The following is a 24298-nucleotide window of genomic DNA, read 5'->3' on the forward strand; positions in this document are numbered from 1 at the left end:
TTGGTATTTGGTGGCTTGGACAATGTTCATGTTTTGTCTATATTCAGCCATGATTACAGAGTGGTCTTGGTTTTGTCTTGATCTTACCTGTGAGTGCCAGACCAGCTCCTGGATGTTAGGGACTGCTTTTCTCTCTCTCCGTTATGCTGAAGTTGGTTTTTCTTTCTTTCTTTTTTTTTTTTTTTTGAGACATCTCACTCTGTCACCCAGATGGTAATGCAGTTGTGCTATCTCAGCTCACTGCAAACTCCACCTCCTGGGTTCAAGCAATTCTCGTGCCTCAACCTCCTGAATAGCTGGGATTACAGATACACACCACCACACCCGGTTAATTTTTATGTTTTTAGTAGAGATGGAGCTTCACCAGGTTGGCCAGGCTGGTCTTGAACTCCTGGCCTCAAGTGATCCACCTGCCTCAGACTCTCGAAATGCTCGGATTACAGGCATGAGCCACTGCATTTGGCCGGAAGTTTTAACATTTTATCGCAGATGTCACCAACAGGTATATATGAATAAGAACTTATGTATTTTGACTAAACAAAGAGATAGATGACATTTTCACTTCAGCCACCACTGTAAAAACTGCTTTCCATAGGGTTCAGAATAAAGTATTCCAGCATATGCTTCCATGGTGAGAACTTCATGGCTAGCTGTACCGTCTGTATCATCAAGGGAGATTGAGTAGAAGACAAAAATTATTCCCTGAGGATGCTATTTGTCATTTCCAGTTGAGGTTACCCTGCCTTTCATTCAGTCAGGATTTATTGAGAGCTGATCACATATATGCAAGGTACTATATGCTAGTTACTGAGGATATATCAGTAAGTAAAATTAACAGTATCTCCTGCCTTCATGTGACTTATATTCTAGTGCAGAGGCAAGCAAACTACAACCAGTGGGCCAAATTAGCAGCTGCCTGTTATGAATAATATACTGTTGGAATATAGGTACATCATTTGTTTAGGTATTACCCATCTCTGCTTTCACACTACATCATCTGAATTGAGTAGTTACGGCAGCAACCATATGGCCCAAAGCAAGTATTTACTGTCTAGACCTTAACAGGAAATGTTTGCTAGCTTCTGCTCTAGCATCTTCTTCAAGAAGCTTCACTGTAGATAGTTGTAAGGGAATATGAATATCTGCAAGTACATCTGCCTGCCTACCTCCTGCCCTTCCTTTCTTCCATTTGTTTGTCCTGTCTTCGATTCATTTCATTTTTTCATGGGGGTGTGATTCTGGTCAGTCAGAGACCTAAAGGATAAACTATATTAGGCCAGGCACAGTGGCTCATGCCTGTAATCCCAGCACTTTGGGAGGCCAAGGTGGGCAGATGGCTTGAGGTCAGGAGTTCAAGACCAGCCTGGGCAACATGGCAAAACCTTATCACTACTATAAATGCAAAAATTAGCTGGGTGTGGTGGTGCATGCCTGTAATCCCAGCTGCTCGGGAGACTGAGCTGGAAGAATTGTTCGAACCCAGGAGGCAGAGGTTGCAGTGAGCTGGGATCACGCCATTGCACTCCAGCTTGGGCGACAGAGAAACTCTGTCTCAAGAGAAAAAAAAAAGAATAAACTGTATTGATTTGCTGGTAATAAATCACATGCGATCCCATTCCCTTTCCTCCTGGTATTTTTTTTTTTTACTTATCGTCATACATGGCACCCATACAGTGTAATACTATGTAGCCACTGAAAAGAGCAAGGTGGGCTTGACTGTATATGTCTGATGGAACAATCCCTAAGAGATTCTGGTAAATGAAAAACAGCAAGGTACAGAACAATGTGTTTGGTATGCTAGGAATGTATGATATTACTCAAGGACTAAACAGGAAGCTAGTAATGCTGCTTGCCTGTGAAGAGAGGCAGAGAATGAGCAGGATATGTATTGCTTGTACCTTTTGTGTTTTCGATATAGGGTCTCACTCTGTCGCCCAGGCTGGAAGGCAGGAGCATGATCATAGCTCACTGCAACCTCAAACTTCTGGTTACAAGGGATTCTCCCATCTCAGCCTCTGGAGTAGCTGGCACTACAGGCACACGCCGCTGTACCCCCAGTAATTAAAAAAATAATAATTTGTAGAGACCGGCTATAGTATTGTTGCCCAGGTTCCTTTTGAATTTTATAACATGTATGAGTGTTAACTATTTTAAGAAATATTTTTAAAGCACTGTATGGTTATGGTTACAAATTGAAACTGTATTTAGGTGTATAAAATAAAACTTAAGACTAGGCATTATGGCTCACGCCTATAATCCCAGCACTTTGTAAGGCCAAGGCAAGCAGATCACTTGAGGTCAGGAGTTCGACCACCCTGGCCAACATGGCAGAACCTCGTCTGTACTAAAATACAAAAATTAGCTGAGTGTGGTGGCATGTGCCTGTAATCTCAGCTACTCGGGAGGCTGAGGCAGGAGAATTGCTTGAACCCGGGAGGTGGAGGTTACACTGAGCCAGGATTGTGCCACTGCACTCCAGCCCGGGCAACAGAGTAAGACCCTGTCTCAAAAAAATTAAATGAATAAATAAATAAAATTAAATCTTCCATATTACCCTAATGTATTCTCCCTCAGTCACTATTAGTGGTCAAATACCTAAAGAATAAATGATTATTGATTTGCTGGTGATAAATAACTTGGATACCTATATAGACACTGTTTCTGTATAGTCATAAACATGCATACATACACACATGTTTGTAGGTGATTTTTGAACCTAAGATCATCTTAAATATACTTTTTGGTAACTTGCTTTTTTCACTTGCTGTCTCTTAGACATTGAACCATTTCAGTATATATAGATGTACTCCTTTAAAAGCCAATTAAAATGATCATTAAACTCTAGCATATTCCATCGTACAAGTAATTCTTATTTCACCAGTCTCCTATTCAAAAACTTTAGATTGTTTACAGTACTATTATAAACAGAACTACAGTAGATCTTCTGATTTAATTTCTATGTGCATTGTAAATTTTGATGTCATTAAATAACAAAACTAAGTTATTTCAGATAGTGATAATAACATGTATATACAAACATAAGGAAAAAAAGAACATGAGATTTCCAGAAAACAAGTAGTCCAGAATGTCCAACGGATAGATTGCGAAGTGGGAAGTAGCTGAAGAAGTCAGGAAGAGGCAGGTCGTGATGCTCAGGAAACATTGTTTTCTGTGCCATCATGGGGTTCAGCTCCAGGACAGGACTGGCTGTGCAGTGCAGGATGCTCTGAACCTGCAGCATGCAGCATGGAGAGTGGACTTAAGGAAGTAAGACTTGCAACAGGGAAACCTCTTAGGATATTGCTGTCATTGTAATGAAAGTGACAAAAGGTGAAAACTTGAAGTTAAAACTATAAAACTAGAACTACGAGCCAAACGCAGTGGCTCACGCCTGTAATCCCAGCACTTTGGAAGGCTGAGGTGGGTGGATCACAAGGTCATGAGTTCGAGACCAACCTGGTCAATATGCTGAAACCCCATCTCCACTAAAAATCCAAAAATTAGCCAGGCGTGGTAGCATGCACCTGTAGTCCCAGCTACTCAGGAGGCTGAGGCAGAAGAATTGCTTGAACCCAGAAGTGGAAGTTGCAGCGAGCCAAGATCACACCACTGCACTTCAGGCTGGGCAACAGAGCGAGACTCCATCTCAAAACAAAAAACAAAAAACTAGAACTAAAGTGTAGAGGGAGTGTATTTGAGAATGATTTCTGTTAAGACATTCAAGAGAAGGTGTCCAGGAGGCAGTCCAGCACCGAGGGCGTGGTAGCTGGATGTGTGAAGGTGTCCACCTAGGGGGCTGAGAGCGACCAGGTGCCTCAGCCTGCAGTCTCTACAGTTGCGTCTTAGCCAGCCTTCTCTCTTCTGCCCTGTCATGCTTACCCTCACCACCTTAGCTGACACTCAAAGGCAAATCACAAATCTCAAGGTATTCTTATTCTGTTGTCTTGTTTTTTACAAGAATCATTCCAGCAGAAGAGGCAGCTTACAAGCCTATACTTTTGAGGAACAACCTACACTTCCTATGGTGAGTTTTACCCTCTTCCATCAATTAATAAAAAATATAAAACTCAGCCTCTCTTTTTATTTTTATTTTGGAAGACTGAGTGTGAACACTTGCCTTACAGGGGACCCGTACAGCACAGAATCTAGGCCCCAGGTGGTGATGTTCAGGGAAGGGCCTTAAAGACAAAACATGCAAAACTGTCCCTCCCATGTTAAAAGCAAAGTCTCTGCATGCCGGTGACTGTGGGTGGTATCTGGGCTTGTTGGTTGAAGCACTGTGCTGGCTAGAGGTGGTTGCTGCATGCAGCATACAATTCAGAATCATTGTGTCCAGTTGTTGATGCTCTGCACATACACACGGCATCCAGCAGCCATGTCTTCCCTGTACCCGAAGCATAGCCAGGGTTTCATCACTCAGGTGTCCATTGGCGTTGACAAACCCAGTGGCCAGGTTGGAGTTTATCAGTCCCTGGTCTGTTTCTTCCCTGAGGTATCACGTCCGTCAGTCTACTGAGGCCTCTGCTTCCTGCTCAGTGCTGTTCCCAGCCACAGCCTAGGTGGCAGCTTGGACCTTAACCTTGCCTCCATCCGCTTCCTGACACAAGCCTCGCTACTCTGAGTTTGTCTCTCTTTTTCAGAGATCCTACTTGTTATTTATTTATTACTTATTGTTTTATTTTTATTTTTTATTTTTTTATTATTATTTTTTGAAATGGAGTCTAACTCTGTCTCCAGGCCAGAGTGCAGTGGCGCGATCTCGGCTCACTGCAACCTCCACCTCCCGGGTTCAAGGAATTCCCCTGCCTCAGCCTTCCTAGTAGCTGGGACTACAGGTGCGTGCCACCACACCTGGCTAATTGTTTGTATTTTAGTAGAGACGGGGTTTCACCAGTTGGCCAGGATGGTCTCGATCTCCTGACCTCATGATCTGCCCACCTTGGCCTCCCAAAGTACTGAGATTATAGGCGTGACCCACCAGGCCCAGCTCACTCTGCTTGTTTTTTAAACCAGAGCAAAACTCCCAGGCTCCCAGCCTCTTCAGCCTACCCCTCCTTATCCCCCAACAGAAGCCTCCTGCTGCTTTCATTCATGTCTGTGCTTTTTCTTCCAAGGAGACTGTTCCCATGTCCTGATTCTCTCCCTCTTCTGATTTTGTGTGCATTCCATTTCCCCACTTGGAATGGCTTTCTTATTTTCTTCCCCAACCATCTGGAATTTTGAATGGCAGTCTAGATAGCTTTAAAAAGTAGGATTATGTTCTAGCACAGGAATGCAGAGGCTCCAAAATCCAGAGCCCACAAGTGGTTTATCTGTCTAAACAACACCCTGCACTAAGAGAGGGACACAGATCCTATGCCGAGGAATGAGGGGTCACCCACCTATGCATACATTACCCTAGTCAGTACTGACCATCAACAAGAAGACAGATGCCATTGAAAGACTACCCTTGCCAGCCTTTCTCTCGCTCACTGTCACCTGTCTAGCCTCCTCCATTAGATCAGAGCCCGCTCAAGCTGAGTTCCATGGTATTTTTCCCACTGCATCTTATGATGTCCTCTATACAATGCATATGTGGAAGTTCTCACTGACTCATAGATATTCACCCAAGACACAACTTTAGGTGCACCTGGTGAGCAGCAGAATCGTAAGATGATTTATATTTTATGTGCCAGAAAAGTTGTTTCCATACCTTTTTTTCCTCAGTACATTGATTTTGTTTTTTTTTAAGAGTTTTCTTGGAGTATAATTTTCATACCTTAACATCCACCCACTTTTGATCATACAAATAAATGGTTTTTATAAATTTATACAGTTAAGCAGACATCACCACAATCAAGTTTAAGAACCTTCTATCACCCCCGAAAGTTCCCTCAATCCCTATGCCTACTTTCAGTCCCAAGGAATCACTCATCTGCTCTCTATCGCTATAGTTTTGCCTTTTTTAGAAATCTCATGTAAAGGGAGTCGTAGGGTGTAGGCTCTTGTGTCCACCCTCTTTCACTTATTATGCTGTTTTTCAGATAGATCTATGTTATTGCATGCCTGTTTTAGTGCATGGTATTCCATTGTAGAGATATATCCACTACATTTATCTATTCACCAGCAGATGGACATTTATAGAACTGGACAGCATTTAAATCCATCATTTTGTGATCTAACAGCTCATCACAACTGCCAGCAATGTACATAGAGCTCCTGTGTATCTAGTAAGCAGTGTCTTTAGTGTGGAGACTGGTGGTGATGGTTCTTATGTTGTAAGCCACCTTAGGGAGCCACACCAAACCAGGGTTAATCTGGTTCAAAATGACAATAGGAAGGCCACATTTAGGACTCTTTTCTGTTCTTTTTTTCTTTTCTTTTTGGAGAAGGAATCTTGCTCTGTCGCCAGGCTGGAGTGCAGTGGCACCATCTCGACTCACTGCAACCTCCACCTCCTGGGTTCAAGCGATTCTCCTGCCTCAGCCTCCCGAGTAGCTGGGACTACAGGTGCCCACCACCATGCCTGGCTAATTTTTGTTTTTTTGAGATGGAGTTTCGCTCTTGCTGCCAAGGCTAGAGTGCAATAGTGCAATCTCAGCTCACCATAACTTCTGCCTTTAGGGTTAAAGCGATTCTCCTATCTCAATCTCCTGAATAGCTGGGATTTCAAGTGCCCGCTACAACGCCCAGCTAATTTTTTTTTTGTATTTTTAGTAGAGATGAGGTTTCACCATTTTGGTCAGGCTAGCCTCGACCTCCTAACCTCACGTGATCTGCCTACCTCGGCCCCACAAAGTGCTGGGATTACAGAGGTAAGCCATTGTACCCAGCCTGGATTTAGAACTATTTTAAGTAAGCCTAGAAATAATCAGACCTCTCTTTATCCAATTGTAACAAACTATGATAAATAGCATCTCCTAGCTTTTAGAGAAACAAAGCATGGGTAACTGCTGATGCAACAGGTAAGTATGATTTCTGCTGCTAAATTACCTGGGTTCAAATCTCAGCTCCATTCCTTACAAGCAATGTCGCTTAACAAGTTACTTCCATGACTTCTTGGCATTTTTGCCAAGATCAAGTGTAGTAACAAGTTACTTCCATATTTTAAGCTTCTGTTTACTCACAAGTAAAATGGGCCAATATTAGCAATCATCTCATTAAGATTCAGGTGGGAAGAAAATGACATCTGTATTAAACACTTAGCATGTGCTTGTTATTGTTGACGTATTTTATTAGGGTTGTTTTCACTCTCATCGTTGTTGGTGCTAGTGATTTTTTTCCCCCAAGTGAAATACTGAACACTTTATTTTGCACACTTTAAAATATTTAAAATATGGCTTATTTCACTAAATTAAGATGTATAATTTACCCATTTTTCATTATAAGACATGGTTTTTAGTTCAATAAAATAAAATATGATTTGTTTTAAAGCAAGCAAGTAGTGAAGAAGGAATGTGGTGCTTTTCAAAGGATTCTTTCTTATTAATATTTAATTCTTCTGGCCAGGCATGGTGGCTCATGCCTGTAATCTCAGCACTTTGGGAGGCCATGGCAGGTGGATCACTTGACACCAGGAGTTCAAGACCAGCCTGGCCAACATGGCAAAACCCTGTCAATACTAAAAATAAAAAAAAAATTAGCTGGGTGTGTTGGCGCATGCCTGTGCTCCCAGCTACTCGGTAGGCTGAAGCACTTGAATCGCTTGAACCTAGGAGGCAGAGGTTGCGGTGAGCCGAGATCATACCACGGCACTCCAGCCTGGGCAATAGAGCAAGACTGTCTCTCTCTGTTTCTCTCTCTGTCCCTCTCTCTTTCTCTCTCTCTCTATAAACATATATATATATTTCTAAAAAAGGCAAAACTAGCAACAGAGAGCAGATGAGTGGTTGCTTGAGCTGAGAGTAGGCAAGGGGATTGAGGGAACTTTTGGGGGTAATAGAAGGATTCTTAAATTTGATATATTTAATTCTTCTGTTATTCTTCACTTTAGCTTTTGCCTACTTCATCTGGATTACCACCAGGTTGGGAAGAAAAACAAGATGAAAGAGGAAGATCATATTATGTAGATCACAATTCCAGAACAACTACTTGGACAAAGCCCACTGTACAGGTACCCTGCAACCTATTAATTTACTTTCTTACAGGATTTAAACTCACATCCTATGTAAACTATTACATCACTTTATAGTATATACTGGATACTTCTAGCATCTTTTTTTTTTTTTTTTTTGAGATGGAGTCTCACTCTTGTCGCCCAGACTGGAGTACAATGGTGCAATCTCTGCTCACTGCACCTGTGCCTCCTTGGTTCAAGCGATTCTCCTACCTCAGCCTCCAGAGTAGCTGGGATTACAGGCATGTGCCACCATGCCTGGCTAATTTTTGTATTTTTAGTAGAAAGAGGGTTTCACCACGTTGGCCAGACTGATCTCAAACTCCTGACCTCAGGTGATCCACCCATCTTGGCCTCCCAAAGTGCTGGGATTACAGGCATGAGCCACTGTGCCTGGCTGTAGCATCTTCAAATTATTTATTTTCTGACACTAATGCTAAGTGTCCACCATTTCCTGTGAATCTCTAATATACACAAATTACCACTCGTTATTATATAAAACAAGTTCAAATGAGAATAAGAGGAAAAAGTAAATAATCTGGTCTTTGGGTATTTTTATAATTTGAATAGTTAAGATCATTATTTTAACTAAAACATAATCTTGGTGATTGGTATCTATTAAAGAAATTTATGCCGATAACACCTCACCCTTGGCAACAGTTTCACCTGTAATATTTCCTTTTTAACTGTTTAGCAAAATATTTATTTTCTCTTATCACCGTATCTCTTGTTGAAAAATTTTTTAACACTGAAAAGTCTAGAAAATAATATAGCAGATACACATATCCTTTATTCAGAATTAACATCATTAATAAGTTACCATATTAATTCCTAGACATTTTATTTTTAAAAATAAAGTCTTACAGATTAACCTAAATTTCTTTTAGCCAAGCTCTTGGTTCCATTCCCCAGGGGGAACCACAGTCTTGAATTTGTTGTGTATTCTTCTAGCCAATTTTATATACTTAAAGAGCTTAGAAAATGTAAATTAAAATTAGCTGGGTGCAGTGGCTCACACCCATAATCCCAGCACTTTGGAAGGGTGAGCTGGGCAGATCACAAGGTCAGGAATTCGAGGCCAGGCTGACTAACATGGTGAAACCCTGTCTCTACTAAAAATACAAAAATTAGCTGGTTGTGGTGGCATGCACCTGTAATCCCAGCTACTCGGGAGGCTGAGGCAAGAGAATCGCTTGAACCCAGGAGGCGCAGTTTGCAGTGAGTGGAGATTGCACCATTGCACTCCAGCCTGGATGACACAGTGAGACTCCATCTCAAAGAAAAAAAAAGTAAAATATTTTTTATATGCCTGTGTTTCTAATTTTGCAACTAGGGAACACTCAATTTATAGAATGAGGTGCTGCTCCATTAAAAAAAAACCTTTTTTTAATTGATGTTGTGACCCCATAGGTCTACATCTTTTTTTTGCTTAACATTGTTTTAAAGCTCTATGTTGTTATTTATAGACGCAGTGTATTTCTCTTAACTACTAATATCCCATCATATGACTATATTACATTTCAGTTATCCACTTCTGTGGTAGATATTTGTCATTCATTTTGTCTGCCTGACATTCGAATCTACTTCTGTGTATAAGAATCCCCCATCCTATGAGTTTTGGGAGAATAAAGACAACCTCCTACTATAGGCACCAGAGCTCCGCTTGCAGCTAGGTCTTGAGCGTGTGGACCTCGCTCCCTCAGTCAGATGCACCCACAACAGACTGTTAACTGCTATCTCACTGCTTGAGAATTAGTTGAGAAATTATAAATTATTATTAAAATCAAATTTGACAAAATAGCTTATTGGAAAAATGTTATTAAATGTAATGCATTATTAAAATGTTGGGAAAATATTAATATGCCATAACTACATTTGAAAATGAGCCTGAAATGTTTAGAGTCTCTTTAAAGGAAGATGTGTATTGCATTTGCAGGTTAAGTTACCTTTTTAACTGCTGCTATTTGTGAGTTCTCTATAAAATATTACGATATGATTTCGTAAATATGCTAGGCCACAGTGGAGACCAATCAGCTGACATCAAGCCAGAGTTCTGCGGGCCCTCAGTCACAAGCTTCCACAAGTGATTCAGGCCAGCAGGTGACCCAGCCATCAGAAACTGAGCAAGGATTCCTTCCTAAAGGCTGGGAAGTCCGGCATGCACCAAATGGGAGGCCTTTCTTTATTGACCACAACACTAAAACCACCACCTGGGTAACTTTGATACTCTTCCATTTAAATTTATAACAACGATAGTCATCTCTTATGTATAGTTCCTTATCATCTTTAAGTGTATATTAGTATAACCTATGTTTTCTAGTATTCATTAAAAGATATATTGAATTCTTAATAATATTATTTATATTCAGGAACATACTTACCCTTCTTTTTTAATATTGTTTTGGATTATGATGGAGATACTCATGTTTACTTCCTATTTCCAGTTTTTAGCTCACTAGCCATAAATGCTTAGGAAGATATGTAGGAATAATCCTTTGCTTTTATATGAGGCTTTCTAGCTCCAAAGAACTTTTGAATCCCTATCTCATTTAATACCAAAAAACCTTGTGAGGCTAGGTAGAACAAGTTTTTTTATTTTAAGGTAAGGCTTAAAGTTGTTTAGTGCTTGGCTTACCACTAGAAAAATTACTCAAAATTAGGAGCAGATGAATAAATTTTAATTAATTATTAAAAGACCAGCATACCTTAAATACTACTAAAATTATTTAATAAATTAATAATATTAAAATAATATATGTAAATTAAACCACATAAATTGAATTTTGTTCACATTTTTAACATTCTGAATTGACCTTTAATAACCTTTTTGGGCTTACCTTCCTGTTATTCAAAAATATGAATCAACCTGAACAGAGCTGCCAAAATGCATGTTCTGGAGCTTAGAAATATCATGTGGTCCAATTTAATGCCCCATTCTTTTACCAGTTTTTACGTAGAGAAAACCCCCATAGAGTGACACATTTCCTAAAGAGCGGGGCAAAGAGGTGACCAGTTAGTGGTGATCCCTGAGAACTGATCCTTATTCCTTTTGATATTATAGCCTGAGAGTGGTAGATTTCAAAGGAGAAAATATTATGTCACATATTTAGGAAATAAAATATGAAAGGACTTTTACAAGAGAATATTTTAAATGTCCATTGATATTAGAAAACATAGTAATAGACTGACTTTGATTATTTTGAAATTTGTGTGTGTGTTGTTCTTTATTTACTGTACCAAAAAAGGAAGATCCAAGATTGAAAATTCCAGCCCATCTGAGAGGAAAGACAGCACTTGATACTTCCAGTGATCTAGGGCCTTTACCTGTAAGTGTATAGAATACTAACCTCTCTTACTTGGCTGTCTCAAATATTTTGTATTTTGGGATATAGTAGTTCTTTATCAGCTATAATTAATCTTATTATTAAAATGTTGATACCTTCTAAGAATGGAACGGCATATGCGATTTAAATTAACCATACAATCAGTGCTATTTTTCTATCCATACATCTAAAACCCTATTCTAAAATAATTGAAATACATTCTTAATTATAGCCAGGATGGGAAGAGAGAACTCACACAGATGGAAGAATCTTCTACATAAATCACAGTATGTTCATTGTGATTTTTCATTATGTTATTTTTTATAATAAATTTTATGTGTGAGAAAGAACATCTTTTTCCTTTTTCTACCCTTCAGATATAAAAAGAACACAATGGGAAGATCCTCGGTTGCAGAATGTAGCAATAACTGGACCAGTAAGTCTCTCTGTACCAGTGTGCTCTGATGAGACTGTCCTCTCACCTGTCTCTTCAAGAGCAGATAGTCAAGGGCATAACCCTACAGGCATTGAGTCCTCAAGCACATCGGCTATTCTCTCCTCTCCCCTATTTCCCATACTCCAAGTCTCCGTTATTTGAAAAGATTCTATGACGTCATTACCCTTGCCCTGTGCAATAACTGTGGGAGACAAGTGAGCCAGACCGTCAGAATGGTAAGGCAGTGTAGGCTGCTGAGCTCAGTCTGGTGCCTGCCGCTGTCTGAACAAAAATAATGACAGTCCTCCACAAATCAGAAAGGAGCAGAGAGTGTATCTGGATGAGGACGCAGCAGCACCCTATCCACTCCAGGGTCATTCTTAAACTTTTTGATAGAAATCGGGCCCAGCTCATGCCTGTAACCCCAGCACTTTGGGAGGCCAAGGCAGGTGGGTCACCTGAGGTCAGGAGTTCAAGACCAGCCTGGCCAATGTGGTGAAACCTTCTCTCTACTAAAAATGCAAAAAAAAAATAAAAATAAATAAAGTCCTGGGCTTGTTGGCAGGCACCTGTAGTCCCAGCTACTTGAGAGGCTGAGACAGGAGAATCGGTTGAACCCAAGAGGCAGAGGTTGCAGTGAGCTGAGATTGCCGCACCACACTCCAACCTGGGTGACAGAGTGAGACTCTATCTAAACAACAACAAAAAAATATTGTAAATGCCTGTATGAAAGACACATCCATGGCCAGGCGCGGTGGCTCACGCCTATAATCCCAGCACTTTGGGAGGCCGAGGCAGGTGGATCACGAGGTCAAGAGATTGAGACCATCCTGGTCAACATGGTGAAACCCCGTCTCTACTAAAAATACAAAAAATTAGCTGGGCATGGTGGTGCGTGCCTGTAATCCCAGCTACTCAGGAGGCTGAGGGAGGAGAATTGCCTGAACCCAGGAGGCGGAGATTGTGGTGAGCCGAGATCTTGCCATTGCACTCCAGCCTGGGTAACAAGAGCAAAACTCTGTCTCAAAAAAAAAAAAAAAAAAAAAGAAAAAGACACATCCACATTTAAGTATAAATATTACCGTGTATGATAATTGTACTACTCTTGAGTCAGTTTGATAGGATAATTTTTATCGTTTTTTATAGCTGCCTTTTCCATTTTTATTCAGATGTTTTCTAATTCATAAAAATAAGTAAAACTGAAGATAGAGTTTTTTATTACTATTTACTATCTCAACATGTAGTCCTTTAAAATAAGGACTAAAAAAGGCAGCTTCCCAGAGTTCAAGGAAAAAGTACACTTCTCACGTTTTTCCTTTAATGGAGAAATCACTTCGAAAGTGTCTTTAGAAATGGAAATTTTTCTTTCTAATATTTCTCTGCTTGGAAGAAATTTCCTGTTTCTGGCATGTTACATTTTAAGAATATTGCATGATGAAAATTACAGTCATAGGAACTGCTGAATACAATTTTACCTTTAACCGAGAAATTAAACATTTTGAAGTTTTGTATTTGTTTTTCTTCTAATTAAACTTTTCTTTCCCAATATTTTTATTTTAATGCCCTTAACTTATGTTCATAAAATACCCAGCAGGGAACTTTAAAAATTGTTCCAGAATAAAAACAACCTAAACTTATTTATTTTTCCAAAATTTTCAACTGAAGGCAGTGCCGTACTCCAGGGATTATAAAAGAAAGTATGAGTTCTTCCGAAGAAAGTTGAAGAAGCAGGTTAGTGATGTTTGTAAAAAAATACTTAAGAGTCATCAATACATAGATGGAAAGTAAAGGAAAATGTTTTTATTTTTTTAACTAAGAATTTGTTCTATATTTGTAACAACTTTGAGTGAAAAGTTTTTCATAGAAAAAGGATGCTAATTTTTTGAGTAGCTGTGATATATCACTACAGATCATAATTACTTTATGTCCTTATTTTTGAAGACATTTTATAATACAGAATAATGGCATTAAAAGTTTGCTTTCCAGAGCTCTAACCTGGGTGTCCTTGTGGAGTTTGTGGGGCTTGATCTTTGTAGAATCTGAGCAAGAGTGGCTCAGGCAATTATCTTCTAAGCTAGTCTTTTCTGTGTTGGAGATCACTGAATTTTTTATGACTTTGTTTTTCTCCAGCCATAGTCATTCATTCTCTACAGCTTCAAATGTAATCTCTCTGCATAATTTAAAACTGCAATCATGAGTGGAACTGTGCTCTTGTGACTTGTCTGCTTATGCTTATCAGTTATGTTCACTACACTTTTTCCCATAGCCACAAATGCAACATGTTTGGAACTAAACTTATCACCTGTCCATCTATTTCATTTCTGTTGGTGTCTATTAGTTTTATTGCCTCTCAATTTGCTCATCCTGTCCTCTGTTGCCTGCACTTTAGGAATACTACCACTAGGTGGCCATATTGGGTTATACTTTCTTGCATTCTAAGCCAGAAGCCTGCTTTCACAAAGATTCAAGATGGTGGGTAGGCTACCTCAAATTTTCACCCAAATTTTTAACAAAAATAAAACATGGTAGTTTTTTAGACTAAATATTTTCTGCCTTACTAAAATTCATAAATAGCATCAACTTTCTACACTCGTTTTTAAGAATAATTTTCTGGGCCAGGAGTGGTGGCTCATGCCTATAATCCCAGCACTTTGGGAGGTTGAGGCAGGTGGATCACTTGAGGTCAGGAGTTTGAGACCAACCTGGCCAACATGGTGAAACCCCATCTCTACTAAAATGCAAAAATTAACTGGGCATGGTGGCGCACGCCTGTAATCCCAGCTACTCAGGAGGCTGAGGCAGGAGAATTGCTTGAACCCGGGAGGTGGAAGTTGCAGTGAGCTGAGATCACTTCACTGCACTCCAGCCTAGGTGACAGAGTGAGACCCTGTCTCGAAAAAGAAGAAAAAAGAAAGAAAGAATAACTTTGAGTGAAAATTTCCCTGGAAATTTTTCTGCTTCTAGACTTGGGGATTTTAAATGTTTGCTGATTTATTGTTCTGGTAAATATTTTCATTCTTAATGAGAATATGCTGGGGGAATAGAAGCACTAGCTTCTCCATTTTTTGCCACTCTGAGTGCTTGACACATGTTATAGTATCTAATTGTTAATGTCTTTCAGGCAGCAGGATATGGGAGGCAGTCCCATTACAGGCTACAAAATACAGAAATACGAAATACAAAAAAAAAACTTTAAAAAGCAGTAATATTTATTCATCTCTCACTGCATACCAGGCATTATTCTTAGAAGTTTACATATGTTATTCATTTAATCTCTACAATAACTCTGTAAGGAAGGGAGTACTATCACATTTCACAGATGAGGAAACTGAGGCACAGAGAGAATAGGTAATGTGATCAAGTCCCATGGTTAAGTAGAAAAGCCAAGTGGTCTAGCCCCAGATCCCATGTTCCTAACCAACATGACATATCATGTTAGTGATTAAGAAAATTAAAAGAGAAGTTAATTTTTGTGGAAATGACCCAGAATGCAACAAAGGTATGTAAGGGATAAACGTACAAAAGAAAGGTTCAAAGACATGAAGTCATTCCAGAAGGAGGGGACCAAGATCATGAGGAAGAGAAGGTTAAGAATATGAATTCTCACATTAATAAAAGGGCCCAAGCAGGATTTTTAAAATCTATGTCTAGACACATCACAGCAAAAGAGCAGAACATCAAGAACACTTAGAATGTCAGAAAGCGTAGCACCAAAACAGAGATAAAGAATATTAAAAACAGCAGGTGCAGTGGCTCATGCCTGTAATCCCAGCACTTTGGGAGGCTGAGGCAGGAGGATTACTGGAATTACTGGACCTCACGAGTTCAAGGCTGCCCTGAGCTATAATCATGCCACTGCACTCCAGCTTGGATGACAGAGCAGTACTCTGTCTCAAAAAAAAAAAAAAAATTAAAAACCAGTGATTGAAAGCCATGTGCTGTCTTTAACCTTTTCAGCTTCCTTATCATCAACATTTCGTAGTTAGGAATAATGATAGCTAATAATTACCATGTGCCAGATACTGTATAAGCATTTTTAATGCATTACCCCATTAAGTCTTGAAACAACTCCATGCGGGTAGCTATCATTATTATTTTTCCTATTTTATAGATGAGGAGATTAATCCTTAGAAAAGACATGTAACCTGCCCAAAGTCTCACACCTAGTGAATGGTAAAGTCAGAATTTGAACACAGGGCCAGATTCCAGAATGCATGCACTTGTCTACTACTCAGTTCAAACACGAAGTTTCTCTTGTAGTCCTCCCTTCTTCCACTGCCGTTGCTGCTTCACACATCCCTTTGTCTCTTCTCTCTGAGCTGTTCCAGGGGTCTTTAACTGACCAGTGTGCCTCTTGTTTCTCCTCCTTAAAACTGTTCTTTATACCCTGTCCCGTCAGCTTATGAGAACCCAGTGATCTGACCGTGTGGCTCCCCTGCTCAGAAACTCTCTTCTCGACTGCATTCACACTGTCCACCCTCTCCCCCAGACTACTTTTTCACATTTTTTTCACTATAATCCCTGCTTGCTTTCCCTTCCTCTCCCTTCTCCTTCTGTACTCTCTGGGTATTAAATATATCAGACCCCTCATGTATGCTGTTCCTCCTTCCCTCTTTTTCTGTCTAAAGACTTCCTTTCAAAGCCTTCTTGATTGCCTCATTTGAAGTCAATAGCTCAGTCTTTTATGCCCTGCAGAACACTGCTTACATCTCTATCATCAGCAATTGTTCTCCTATTTTAAGTCTCAGAAATAGCAGCATTTACTCTTGTTTTTCACATATGCACCAGATTAGAAACTCCTTGAGGAAGCAACATTTTACAGCCTGTTTGTATTCCCTTTATTCCCCATCCTTGGCTACTACAATACCACCTGGCCCAGAGTGGGTCTTTGATAAATGCTTACCTGCGCCAGCTGCCTAGTATCCAGTCTAAAAGTGCTTTTCTGCAAGCTTACCATTTTTTTAATGACATAAGCAGTAAACTGCTCATATTATGCTTATATTGCTTTTATCAACTGCTAACATTGTCATGTCTCTATAGGGCTTCTCATTTTCTCTAAATAAATTGAGAATAAATTTTTTTTTTCCTTAGAGCTAACCTTCTTTTTTGGAGGTGACAAAATGTTGATGGCATGTTTTCTCTTACTAGTTTCCCCTGGAAATTTGCCCATGAAGTACTGAGGAATGAAATATTTAGATGTATCTTTCGTAAAATTTACAGTAAGGTCCGCCTAAAGCATAGTTACATACACTTGTCACGTAAGCAAAAAATGTACAAAAGATTAGTAAGGCAATGTAGCTCCATTAATTAAGAGCACAGACTCAGGAGTTAAGACTTTCTTAAGTTGTCTTCTTCAGTTTTATGTATAAAATGAAGGCAATAATAGTAGCTTTTGCATGGTATTGTTATAAGGTTAAATGAGTTAACGCCTCCCCTCCGCCCCCGTTCCAGGGGAACCGAGCCTGGCTGTATTAGTTTGTTTTCACACTGCTGATAAAGACATACCCGAGACCGGGCAATGTACAAAAGAAAAAGGTTTATTGGACTTACAGTTCCACGCCGCTGAGGAGGCCTCACAATCATGGCGGACGACAAGGAGGAGCAAATGTTATCTTAGGTGGATGGCAGCAGGCAAAGAGAGAGCTTGTGCAAAGAAACCATCAGATCTCGCGAGACCCATTCACTATCGCGAGAACAGTGCAGGAAAGACCCGCCCCCATAATTCATTCATCTCCCTCTGGGTTCTTCCTAAGACACATGGGAATTGTGGGAGTTACAATTCAAGATGAGACTTGAGTGGGGACCCAGCCAAACCGTATATGGCACAATCTGTAAGTGTTAGCATCTGTTAATGAATGAAAGAGGATAGACTCCAGGGAGGAAAGGTAGAGAAAGGGAAAACTGTGAACAAATGGGCAGGCAACAACTAGCAGCAGTGGCTATCCTACAGGTCACAGAACGGCGGTCACTGGAACTTAATATGAAAAGGACTATTAACGAAATGGCTTCATGGGGGCATTACCATCACCATCAATAGCTTCTTTAGGCTGGGTACTGTGGCTCATCCCTGTAATCCCAGCACTTTGGAAGGCCAAGGCGGGAAGATTGCTTCAACTTAGGAGTTTGAGAACAGCCTGGGCAAGATGGCAAGACCACACCTGTACAAAAATGTTAAAAATTAGCCAGGCATGATGGCATGCTTCTATGGTCTAGTTACTTAGGAGGCTGAGGTAAGAGGATCACTTGAGCCCATGAGGTCGAGGCTGCAGTGAGCCATGTTCACGCCACTGCACACCAGCCTAGACAACAGAACTTTCTCCAAAAAAGAAAAAGTCAAAAGCTCCTTTTAGATATAAAGAAGTCTATATTACAGTAGTAAGTAATTAGAGAAAATGCAGGAACTCTCTCATACCATTGAGGAAAGCAAGACAATATACCTAGTTGTGTTTGCCCTGAGTATATTACGTAAGGAAAAAGGGACTTAGACACAGGGTGTAGAGGGAATGTTATAACTTTAGGAGAGACAGGTTCGTTACTATGTTGAACTGATAGAAACCATAAGTCTCTCCTCTGGGTTTTCAGAATGACATTCCAAACAAATTTGAAATGAAACTTCGCCGAGCAACTGTTCTCGAGGACTCTTACCGGAGAATTATGGGTGTCAAGAGAGCAGACTTCCTCAAGGCTCGACTGTGGATTGAGTTTGATGGTGAAAAGGGATTGGATTATGGAGGAGTTGCCAGAGAATGGTTCTTTCTGATCTCAAAGGAAATGTTTAACCCTTATTATGGGTTGTTCGAATATTCTGCTACGTAAGTAACTTTACAATGACTATATGCAGAAAAAGAAAAATCACGGTTTTAGAAGTAAGAGTCATGCGATACAAGGAAAATGTATGTCATGCCAGAAAAGGGCAATTTTAACTGATGTTTCAGAAGTGACTTTAAAAAGCTGTGGTATAATACACATTACATCAAATTTATCAAATTAACTATTTTAAATACACAATTTAGAGTCGTTACATACATTCACATTGCTGAGTTGCCATCAGCACCATCCAATTCTAGAACGTTTTCTTTTTTCATCTTCCCAAAATGAAACTCTGTACCCAGAAAGCACTTGCTCCTCATTCCCTGACAGCCACCATTCTACTTTCTGTCCCTATGAATTTGACTCCTCTGGGTACCACACTTAAGTGGAATCATTCACTATTTGTCCTTTTTTGATCAGCTCATTTCACTTCGCATGATGTCTTCAAGGTTCATCTATGTTGTAGCATGTATCAGAATGTCCTTCCTTTTTAAGGCTGAATAATATTCCATTATTTTTACATATAATACTTTGTTTAGGCCGGGCACAGTGTCTCACACCTGTAATCCCAACATTTTGGGAGGCCGAGATGGGTGGATCATGATGTCATAATTTTAAGACCAGCCTGGCCAACATAGTGAAACCCCATCTCTACTAAAACTGTGGAAAAATTAGCCGGGTGTGGTAGCAGGTGCTTGTAGTCCCTGCTACTCAGAGGCTGAGGCAGGAGAATCGCTTGAAGCTGGGAGGTAGAGGTTTCAGTGAGCCGAGACTATGCCGTTGCACTCCAGCCTGGGGGGACAGAGAAATACTCCATCTCAAAAAAAAAAAAAAAAAAAAAACAACTTTGTGTAAACATTCATCTGCCAGAGGACATTTGTGTTGTTTCCACTTTTTGACAGAAAGTGCTATTTTTAAAACCATTAAGTCCAGTGGAGGAATGTGGTTCTAACACTAGTAAACAATTCTTAAAAGAGGAAGATTTTTTATAATTATTTGTCATATTAAAGTTTTTCAAATGGAGTATTTAAATGGAATTGTCTTTACAGGGACAATTATACCCTACAGATAAATCCAAACTCTGGATTGTGTAATGAAGATCACCTCTCTTACTTCAAGTTTATTGGTCGGGTGGCTGGAATGGCAGTTTATCATGGCAAACTGTTGGATGGTTAGTATTAAGTATAAACTTTTTACAATGTAATTACCTGTTTTCTTTCACTTGGTAATCATCCTAAATGTATTTTGTTTTTTGCAAGGTTTTTTCATCCGCCCATTTTACAAGATGATGCTTCACAAACCGATAACCCTTCATGATATGGAATCTGTGGTATGTCTTTTTCACTTACAGTATAGAGGAAGTATAATTTAACAAGCAACTTGAGCATTTTGAAGAATTTGATTTTAATGATATGGAAATTAATAAATTATCATGTTTCAAAATACAAATGAACTTTTTCCTCAACATTTTACTATGAAAATTTTCTAATGTATAATAAAGTTGGAAGAATTTTACACTGGACACTTCTATATCCACTACTCACAATTGCATTGTCTTCTAGATTTAGTTGATCACATACCTGTCTGTCTATCCATCAACCTATCTTAGTTTTTTCATGCATTTCAGAGTTATAGTTATCAAGTTATAGGTATCAGTAAACATAAATACTTCAACAGGTTATACAAGTTATGTATCTTTTGAATTAGTATTTGAAATATGATGTTTTATGATGAATGGTGTATATTTTTTAAATGGCAGTCAAATGGCAAAGCATTATGGTTAGGCTCCTAGAAAGAAACAGAAGCCCAAGGATTCAACCTCTGACTATAGCCATGTTGTTTCCGGTGCTGCTGAATAGCTTCACACAATGTGTGTTCACATGAATTCTAGGGCATCTTCTTTAGTACCAAGTTCATTTTTTATTCTTTTCTTGTTACATATTTACAGCACAAACAATGTGATTCTTTATTATTCTCAAGATTGCACAGTTATTTGAGTTGGTTCATTGAGCCTCTATATTTATTTAGAGATTTTTCTTTAACTCTGGCTGCGTATAAATAATGGCCTCCTCATAGCTACTTAAACATTTCACACACAGGGCCGGACACAGCAGTGTACAACTATAATCCCAGCACGTTGGGAGGCTGAGGTGTGGATTACTTGAGGTCAGGAGTTTGAGACCAGCCTGGCCAACATGGTGATACTCGTCTCTACAAAAAAATACAGAAATTAGCCAGGCATGGTGGTGCACACCTGTAGTCCCAGCTACTCGAGAGGCCGGGGCAGGAGGATCACTTGAGCCTAGGAGGTCGAGGCTACAGTGAGTGATGATCACACCACTGCACTCCAGCCTAAGTGATAGAGTGAGATCCTGTCTCAAAAAAAAATTAAAAAATAAATAAAACATTTCACACACAGTCACATAGGCATGTGAGGAATGTGCTAAGTGCTCCTGGGTATCCACAGAAGTTAGGTTTTATCTGAAAACTTTTTGATTCACTCCTTTAACTGGATAATAAAATCCGTGCCTCCACTGTTTCCACATAGACATAGATTCTGAACTTTTAAGTAGGCACCACTTGATTGATTGATACATTTTTATTCTTGCCCTTACCTGTCATCCACTTTTTGTGATATGTGTATTTGTGTAAGGAAAGGATGTCCATCCGACCTCTCGTCTTTTACCCAACTATTCAGACCCTGTGCATACTGGTTTTTGCGATTTCAGGTGTGTTATATATACAAATTTTAAATTTGTAATTTTTCCTATCTAGGATAGTGAATATTACAATTCTCTAAGATGGATTCTTGAAAATGACCCAACAGAATTGGACCTCAGGTTTATTATAGATGAAGAACTTTTTGGACAGGTTTGTGAATTTTGATCAGTTAAAATGGCACATAAATTGTGAAACAAATGTTTAGATGTTAATACCTACGCTTAATACTTTTCTATGCTCTACTTTTACACTTAGTTTCCAGTAACAAAAGCTGTCTCTCAGCAAGACTTTGTGCTTTCTTTGACATTTGACTCGTTCCATATTTATTTCAGTAAAACCAATATTTTAAGTTTTCTTAGCTTTTTACTTTTGACTGGACATAATTTAAAACACCAGGTTTCTTGTATAACTACAGTATGTATACTTTAAAATTTTTTCTCACTAAAATAACATACCAAGGCATTGTGTTTGATTTTAGACACACCAACATGAGTTGAAAAATGGTGGATCAGAAATAGTTGTCACCAATAAGAACAAAAAGGAATATATTTAGTAAGTATTTTATTAATAAGTATTTTATTGGACATAATTTTATACTTTATTCCAAAAAGCCTCATCTTACCATCTTTCTCTGTCCCATTGGCCAGAATCCCAGTGTTCTTCTTCTCTCTCCATCCCAGTTTAGTAGCAAGCACTCACATTCAGCTTTTGCCTAGGGCTCAGCTGGTCTTTGGTTTCTGTTTCTAACTGGAATAATTGTGCCTCTGAATTTTGTCTTGGTTCACGTGAAAATGAAATGTTTCTTTTTAGTCTTGTAATACAGTGGCGATTTGTAAACCGAATCCAGAAGCAAATGGCTGCTTTTAAAGAGGTATTTATTTTCTTTTATTTGCTCTTCCATAATTTCACAGTATAACCCATAAGTTTCAAATATTAGGGCTCATCACAGCTGAGAAAAATAAGTATATGACTTGTTTTGTGAAATCATTCTAAATTATATTTTTGTATTAGCTATTCCATTCATTCATTCAAGAAATCTAGACAATAGACATTGAAAGGTCCCCTTCCCCAGGCGTTTTCCCAACTCCATTCCCTTCACCGTAGGACAGCAAAAGAACCAGAGTGCTGTAGGGATAGTGTAACATATTTGTTTTTCTAAATAGGATCACCTCATACATTTTGTTTTGTGACTTACTTTCTTCTTCTTTTTTTTTTTTTTTTTTTTTTTTTTTGAGATGGAGTCTTGTTCTGTTGCCAAGGCTGGAGTGCAGTGGCCCGATGTTGGCCACTGCCAAGATCTTGGCCTCCTGCATTCAAACGATTCTCCTGCCTCAGCTTCCCCAGTAGCTGGGACAGGCATTCGCCACCATGCCCAGCTAACTTTTTTTTATCTTTAGTAGAGATGGGGTTTCACCATGTTGGTCAGGATGGTCTCGATCTCTTGACCTTGTGATCCACCAGCCACAGCCTCCCAAAGTGCTGGTATTACAGGCGTGAGCCACCGCGCCCGGCCATATGTAATTTCTTACATGTTAAGAGTGAGGAATTCTGGAAGCTCTCTAACTTAAGGAATTTTAATTATTAATATATTATTAATACCAATGAGATGAAAGTAAGAACCTCCCCATAAGCTGTTTATTATTGCTGAGAATTGGGTGCCTTTCCCCTTTCATAGTCTTAGCAGATTCATCTTTAACTGTTGTCTTCAGATTTTTAATGCCCTCTGCTTTGTTGTTTTTTTGTTTTTGTTTTTTAGACTAGAAGGACTAGAGTGATTGGCCACTCTGTCGCCCAGGCTGGAATGCAGTGGCGTAATCTCGGCTCACTGCAACCTGCACCTCCTAGGCTCAAGTGATCCTCCTGCTTCAGCCTCCTGAGTAGCTGCAGTTACAGGCGCCCACCACCATGCCTGGCTAATTTTTGTATTTTTAGTAGAGACAGGGTTTCACTATGTTGATCAGGCTAGTCTCAAACTCCTAACCTCAAGTGATCCACCCGCCTTGGCCTCCCAAAGTGCTGGGATTACAGGCATGAGCCACCATGCCCAACCTACTTTCTTTTTTTAATCAGATATTTATTGGGGATATTTACATGTGGAGACATATAGCTGCCTTTCTTTGTGGCTATATTTTATTCATAATATAAATTAATATGTTATTTAAACTTCCCCAATTGGTAGGCATATAAGTGATTGTCAGAGCACTCATTTATTAAGCTAACTTAACATCTTCTGTTAAATGTGTATCTGGCTGGGCATAGTGGCTCATGCCTATAATCCCAACACTTGAGGAGGCTGAGGCAGGAGGATCACTTTAGCCCAGGAGTTCAAGACCAGCATGGACAACATAGGGAGACCTTATCTCTACCAAAAATTAAAAATTAGCCTTGTGTTGTGGCATGTGCCTATGGTCACAGCTACTTGGGAGGCTGAGGATGGAGGATCACTTGAACCTGGGAAGTCGAGGCTACAGTGAGCTATGAGCTATAATGGCACGACTGCACTCAAGCCTGGGTGACAGAGTAAAACCTTGTGTCTAAAAATGTGTGTGTGTGTATCACATACTTTTTCATAAATTCAGTATTGAATACTGTGTGTATGGTGCTGTACCAGGCCAAAAGGCATAGGTCCTGCTGTCAAGGGATGTATGCTGCAAAGAGTGAAATGGGGCCAGGCGCGGTGGCTCACGTCTGTAATCCCAGCACTTTGGGAGGCTGAGGCAGGTGGATTACAAGGTCAGGAGTTTGAGACCAGCCTGACCAAATGGTGAAAAAGCATCTCTACTAAAAATACAAAAATTAGCTGGGCGTGGTGGCCCGCATCTGTAATTGCAGCTACCCAGGAGGCTAAGGCAGGAGAATCTCTTGAACCCGGGAGGCAGAGGTTGCAGTGAGCTCAGATCGTGCCACTGCATT

At 39.7% G+C, this 24298-nt stretch overlaps 1 protein-coding gene across 5 annotated transcripts in view; it reads left to right on the forward strand.

Moving 5' to 3' along the window:
- Nucleotides 1–24298, forward strand: part of NEDD4 (NEDD4 E3 ubiquitin protein ligase) — a 171305-nt gene that overhangs the window by 136294 nt on the left and 10713 nt on the right. For 3 of the 5 annotated variants that reach the window (XM_032297375.1, XM_032297371.1, XM_032297372.1), the window contains 13 exons: nt 3959–4024; nt 7973–8092; nt 10109–10309; nt 11341–11421; nt 11651–11705; nt 11796–11854; nt 13520–13585; nt 18437–18666; nt 19714–19835; nt 19924–19994; nt 21440–21535; nt 21864–21937; nt 22196–22256. In XM_032297375.1, the coding sequence (XP_032153266.1) occupies nt 3959–4024; nt 7973–8092; nt 10109–10309; nt 11341–11421; nt 11651–11705; nt 11796–11854; nt 13520–13585; nt 18437–18666; nt 19714–19835; nt 19924–19994; nt 21440–21535; nt 21864–21937; nt 22196–22256 (1302 nt within the window). The remainder of the gene's footprint in view (nt 1–3958; nt 4025–7972; nt 8093–10108; nt 10310–11340; nt 11422–11650; nt 11706–11795; nt 11855–13519; nt 13586–18436; nt 18667–19713; nt 19836–19923; nt 19995–21439; nt 21536–21863; nt 21938–22195; nt 22257–24298) is intronic. The other 2 variants (XM_032297374.1, XM_032297373.1) reach the window with 2 other exon arrangements.

The sequence above is a fragment of the Sapajus apella genome, unplaced genomic scaffold (assembly GCF_009761245.1).
Source record: "Sapajus apella isolate SASKATOON/1434 unplaced genomic scaffold, GSC_monkey_1.0 scaffold37, whole genome shotgun sequence".
Classification (NCBI taxonomy): domain Eukaryota; kingdom Metazoa; phylum Chordata; class Mammalia; order Primates; family Cebidae; genus Sapajus; species Sapajus apella.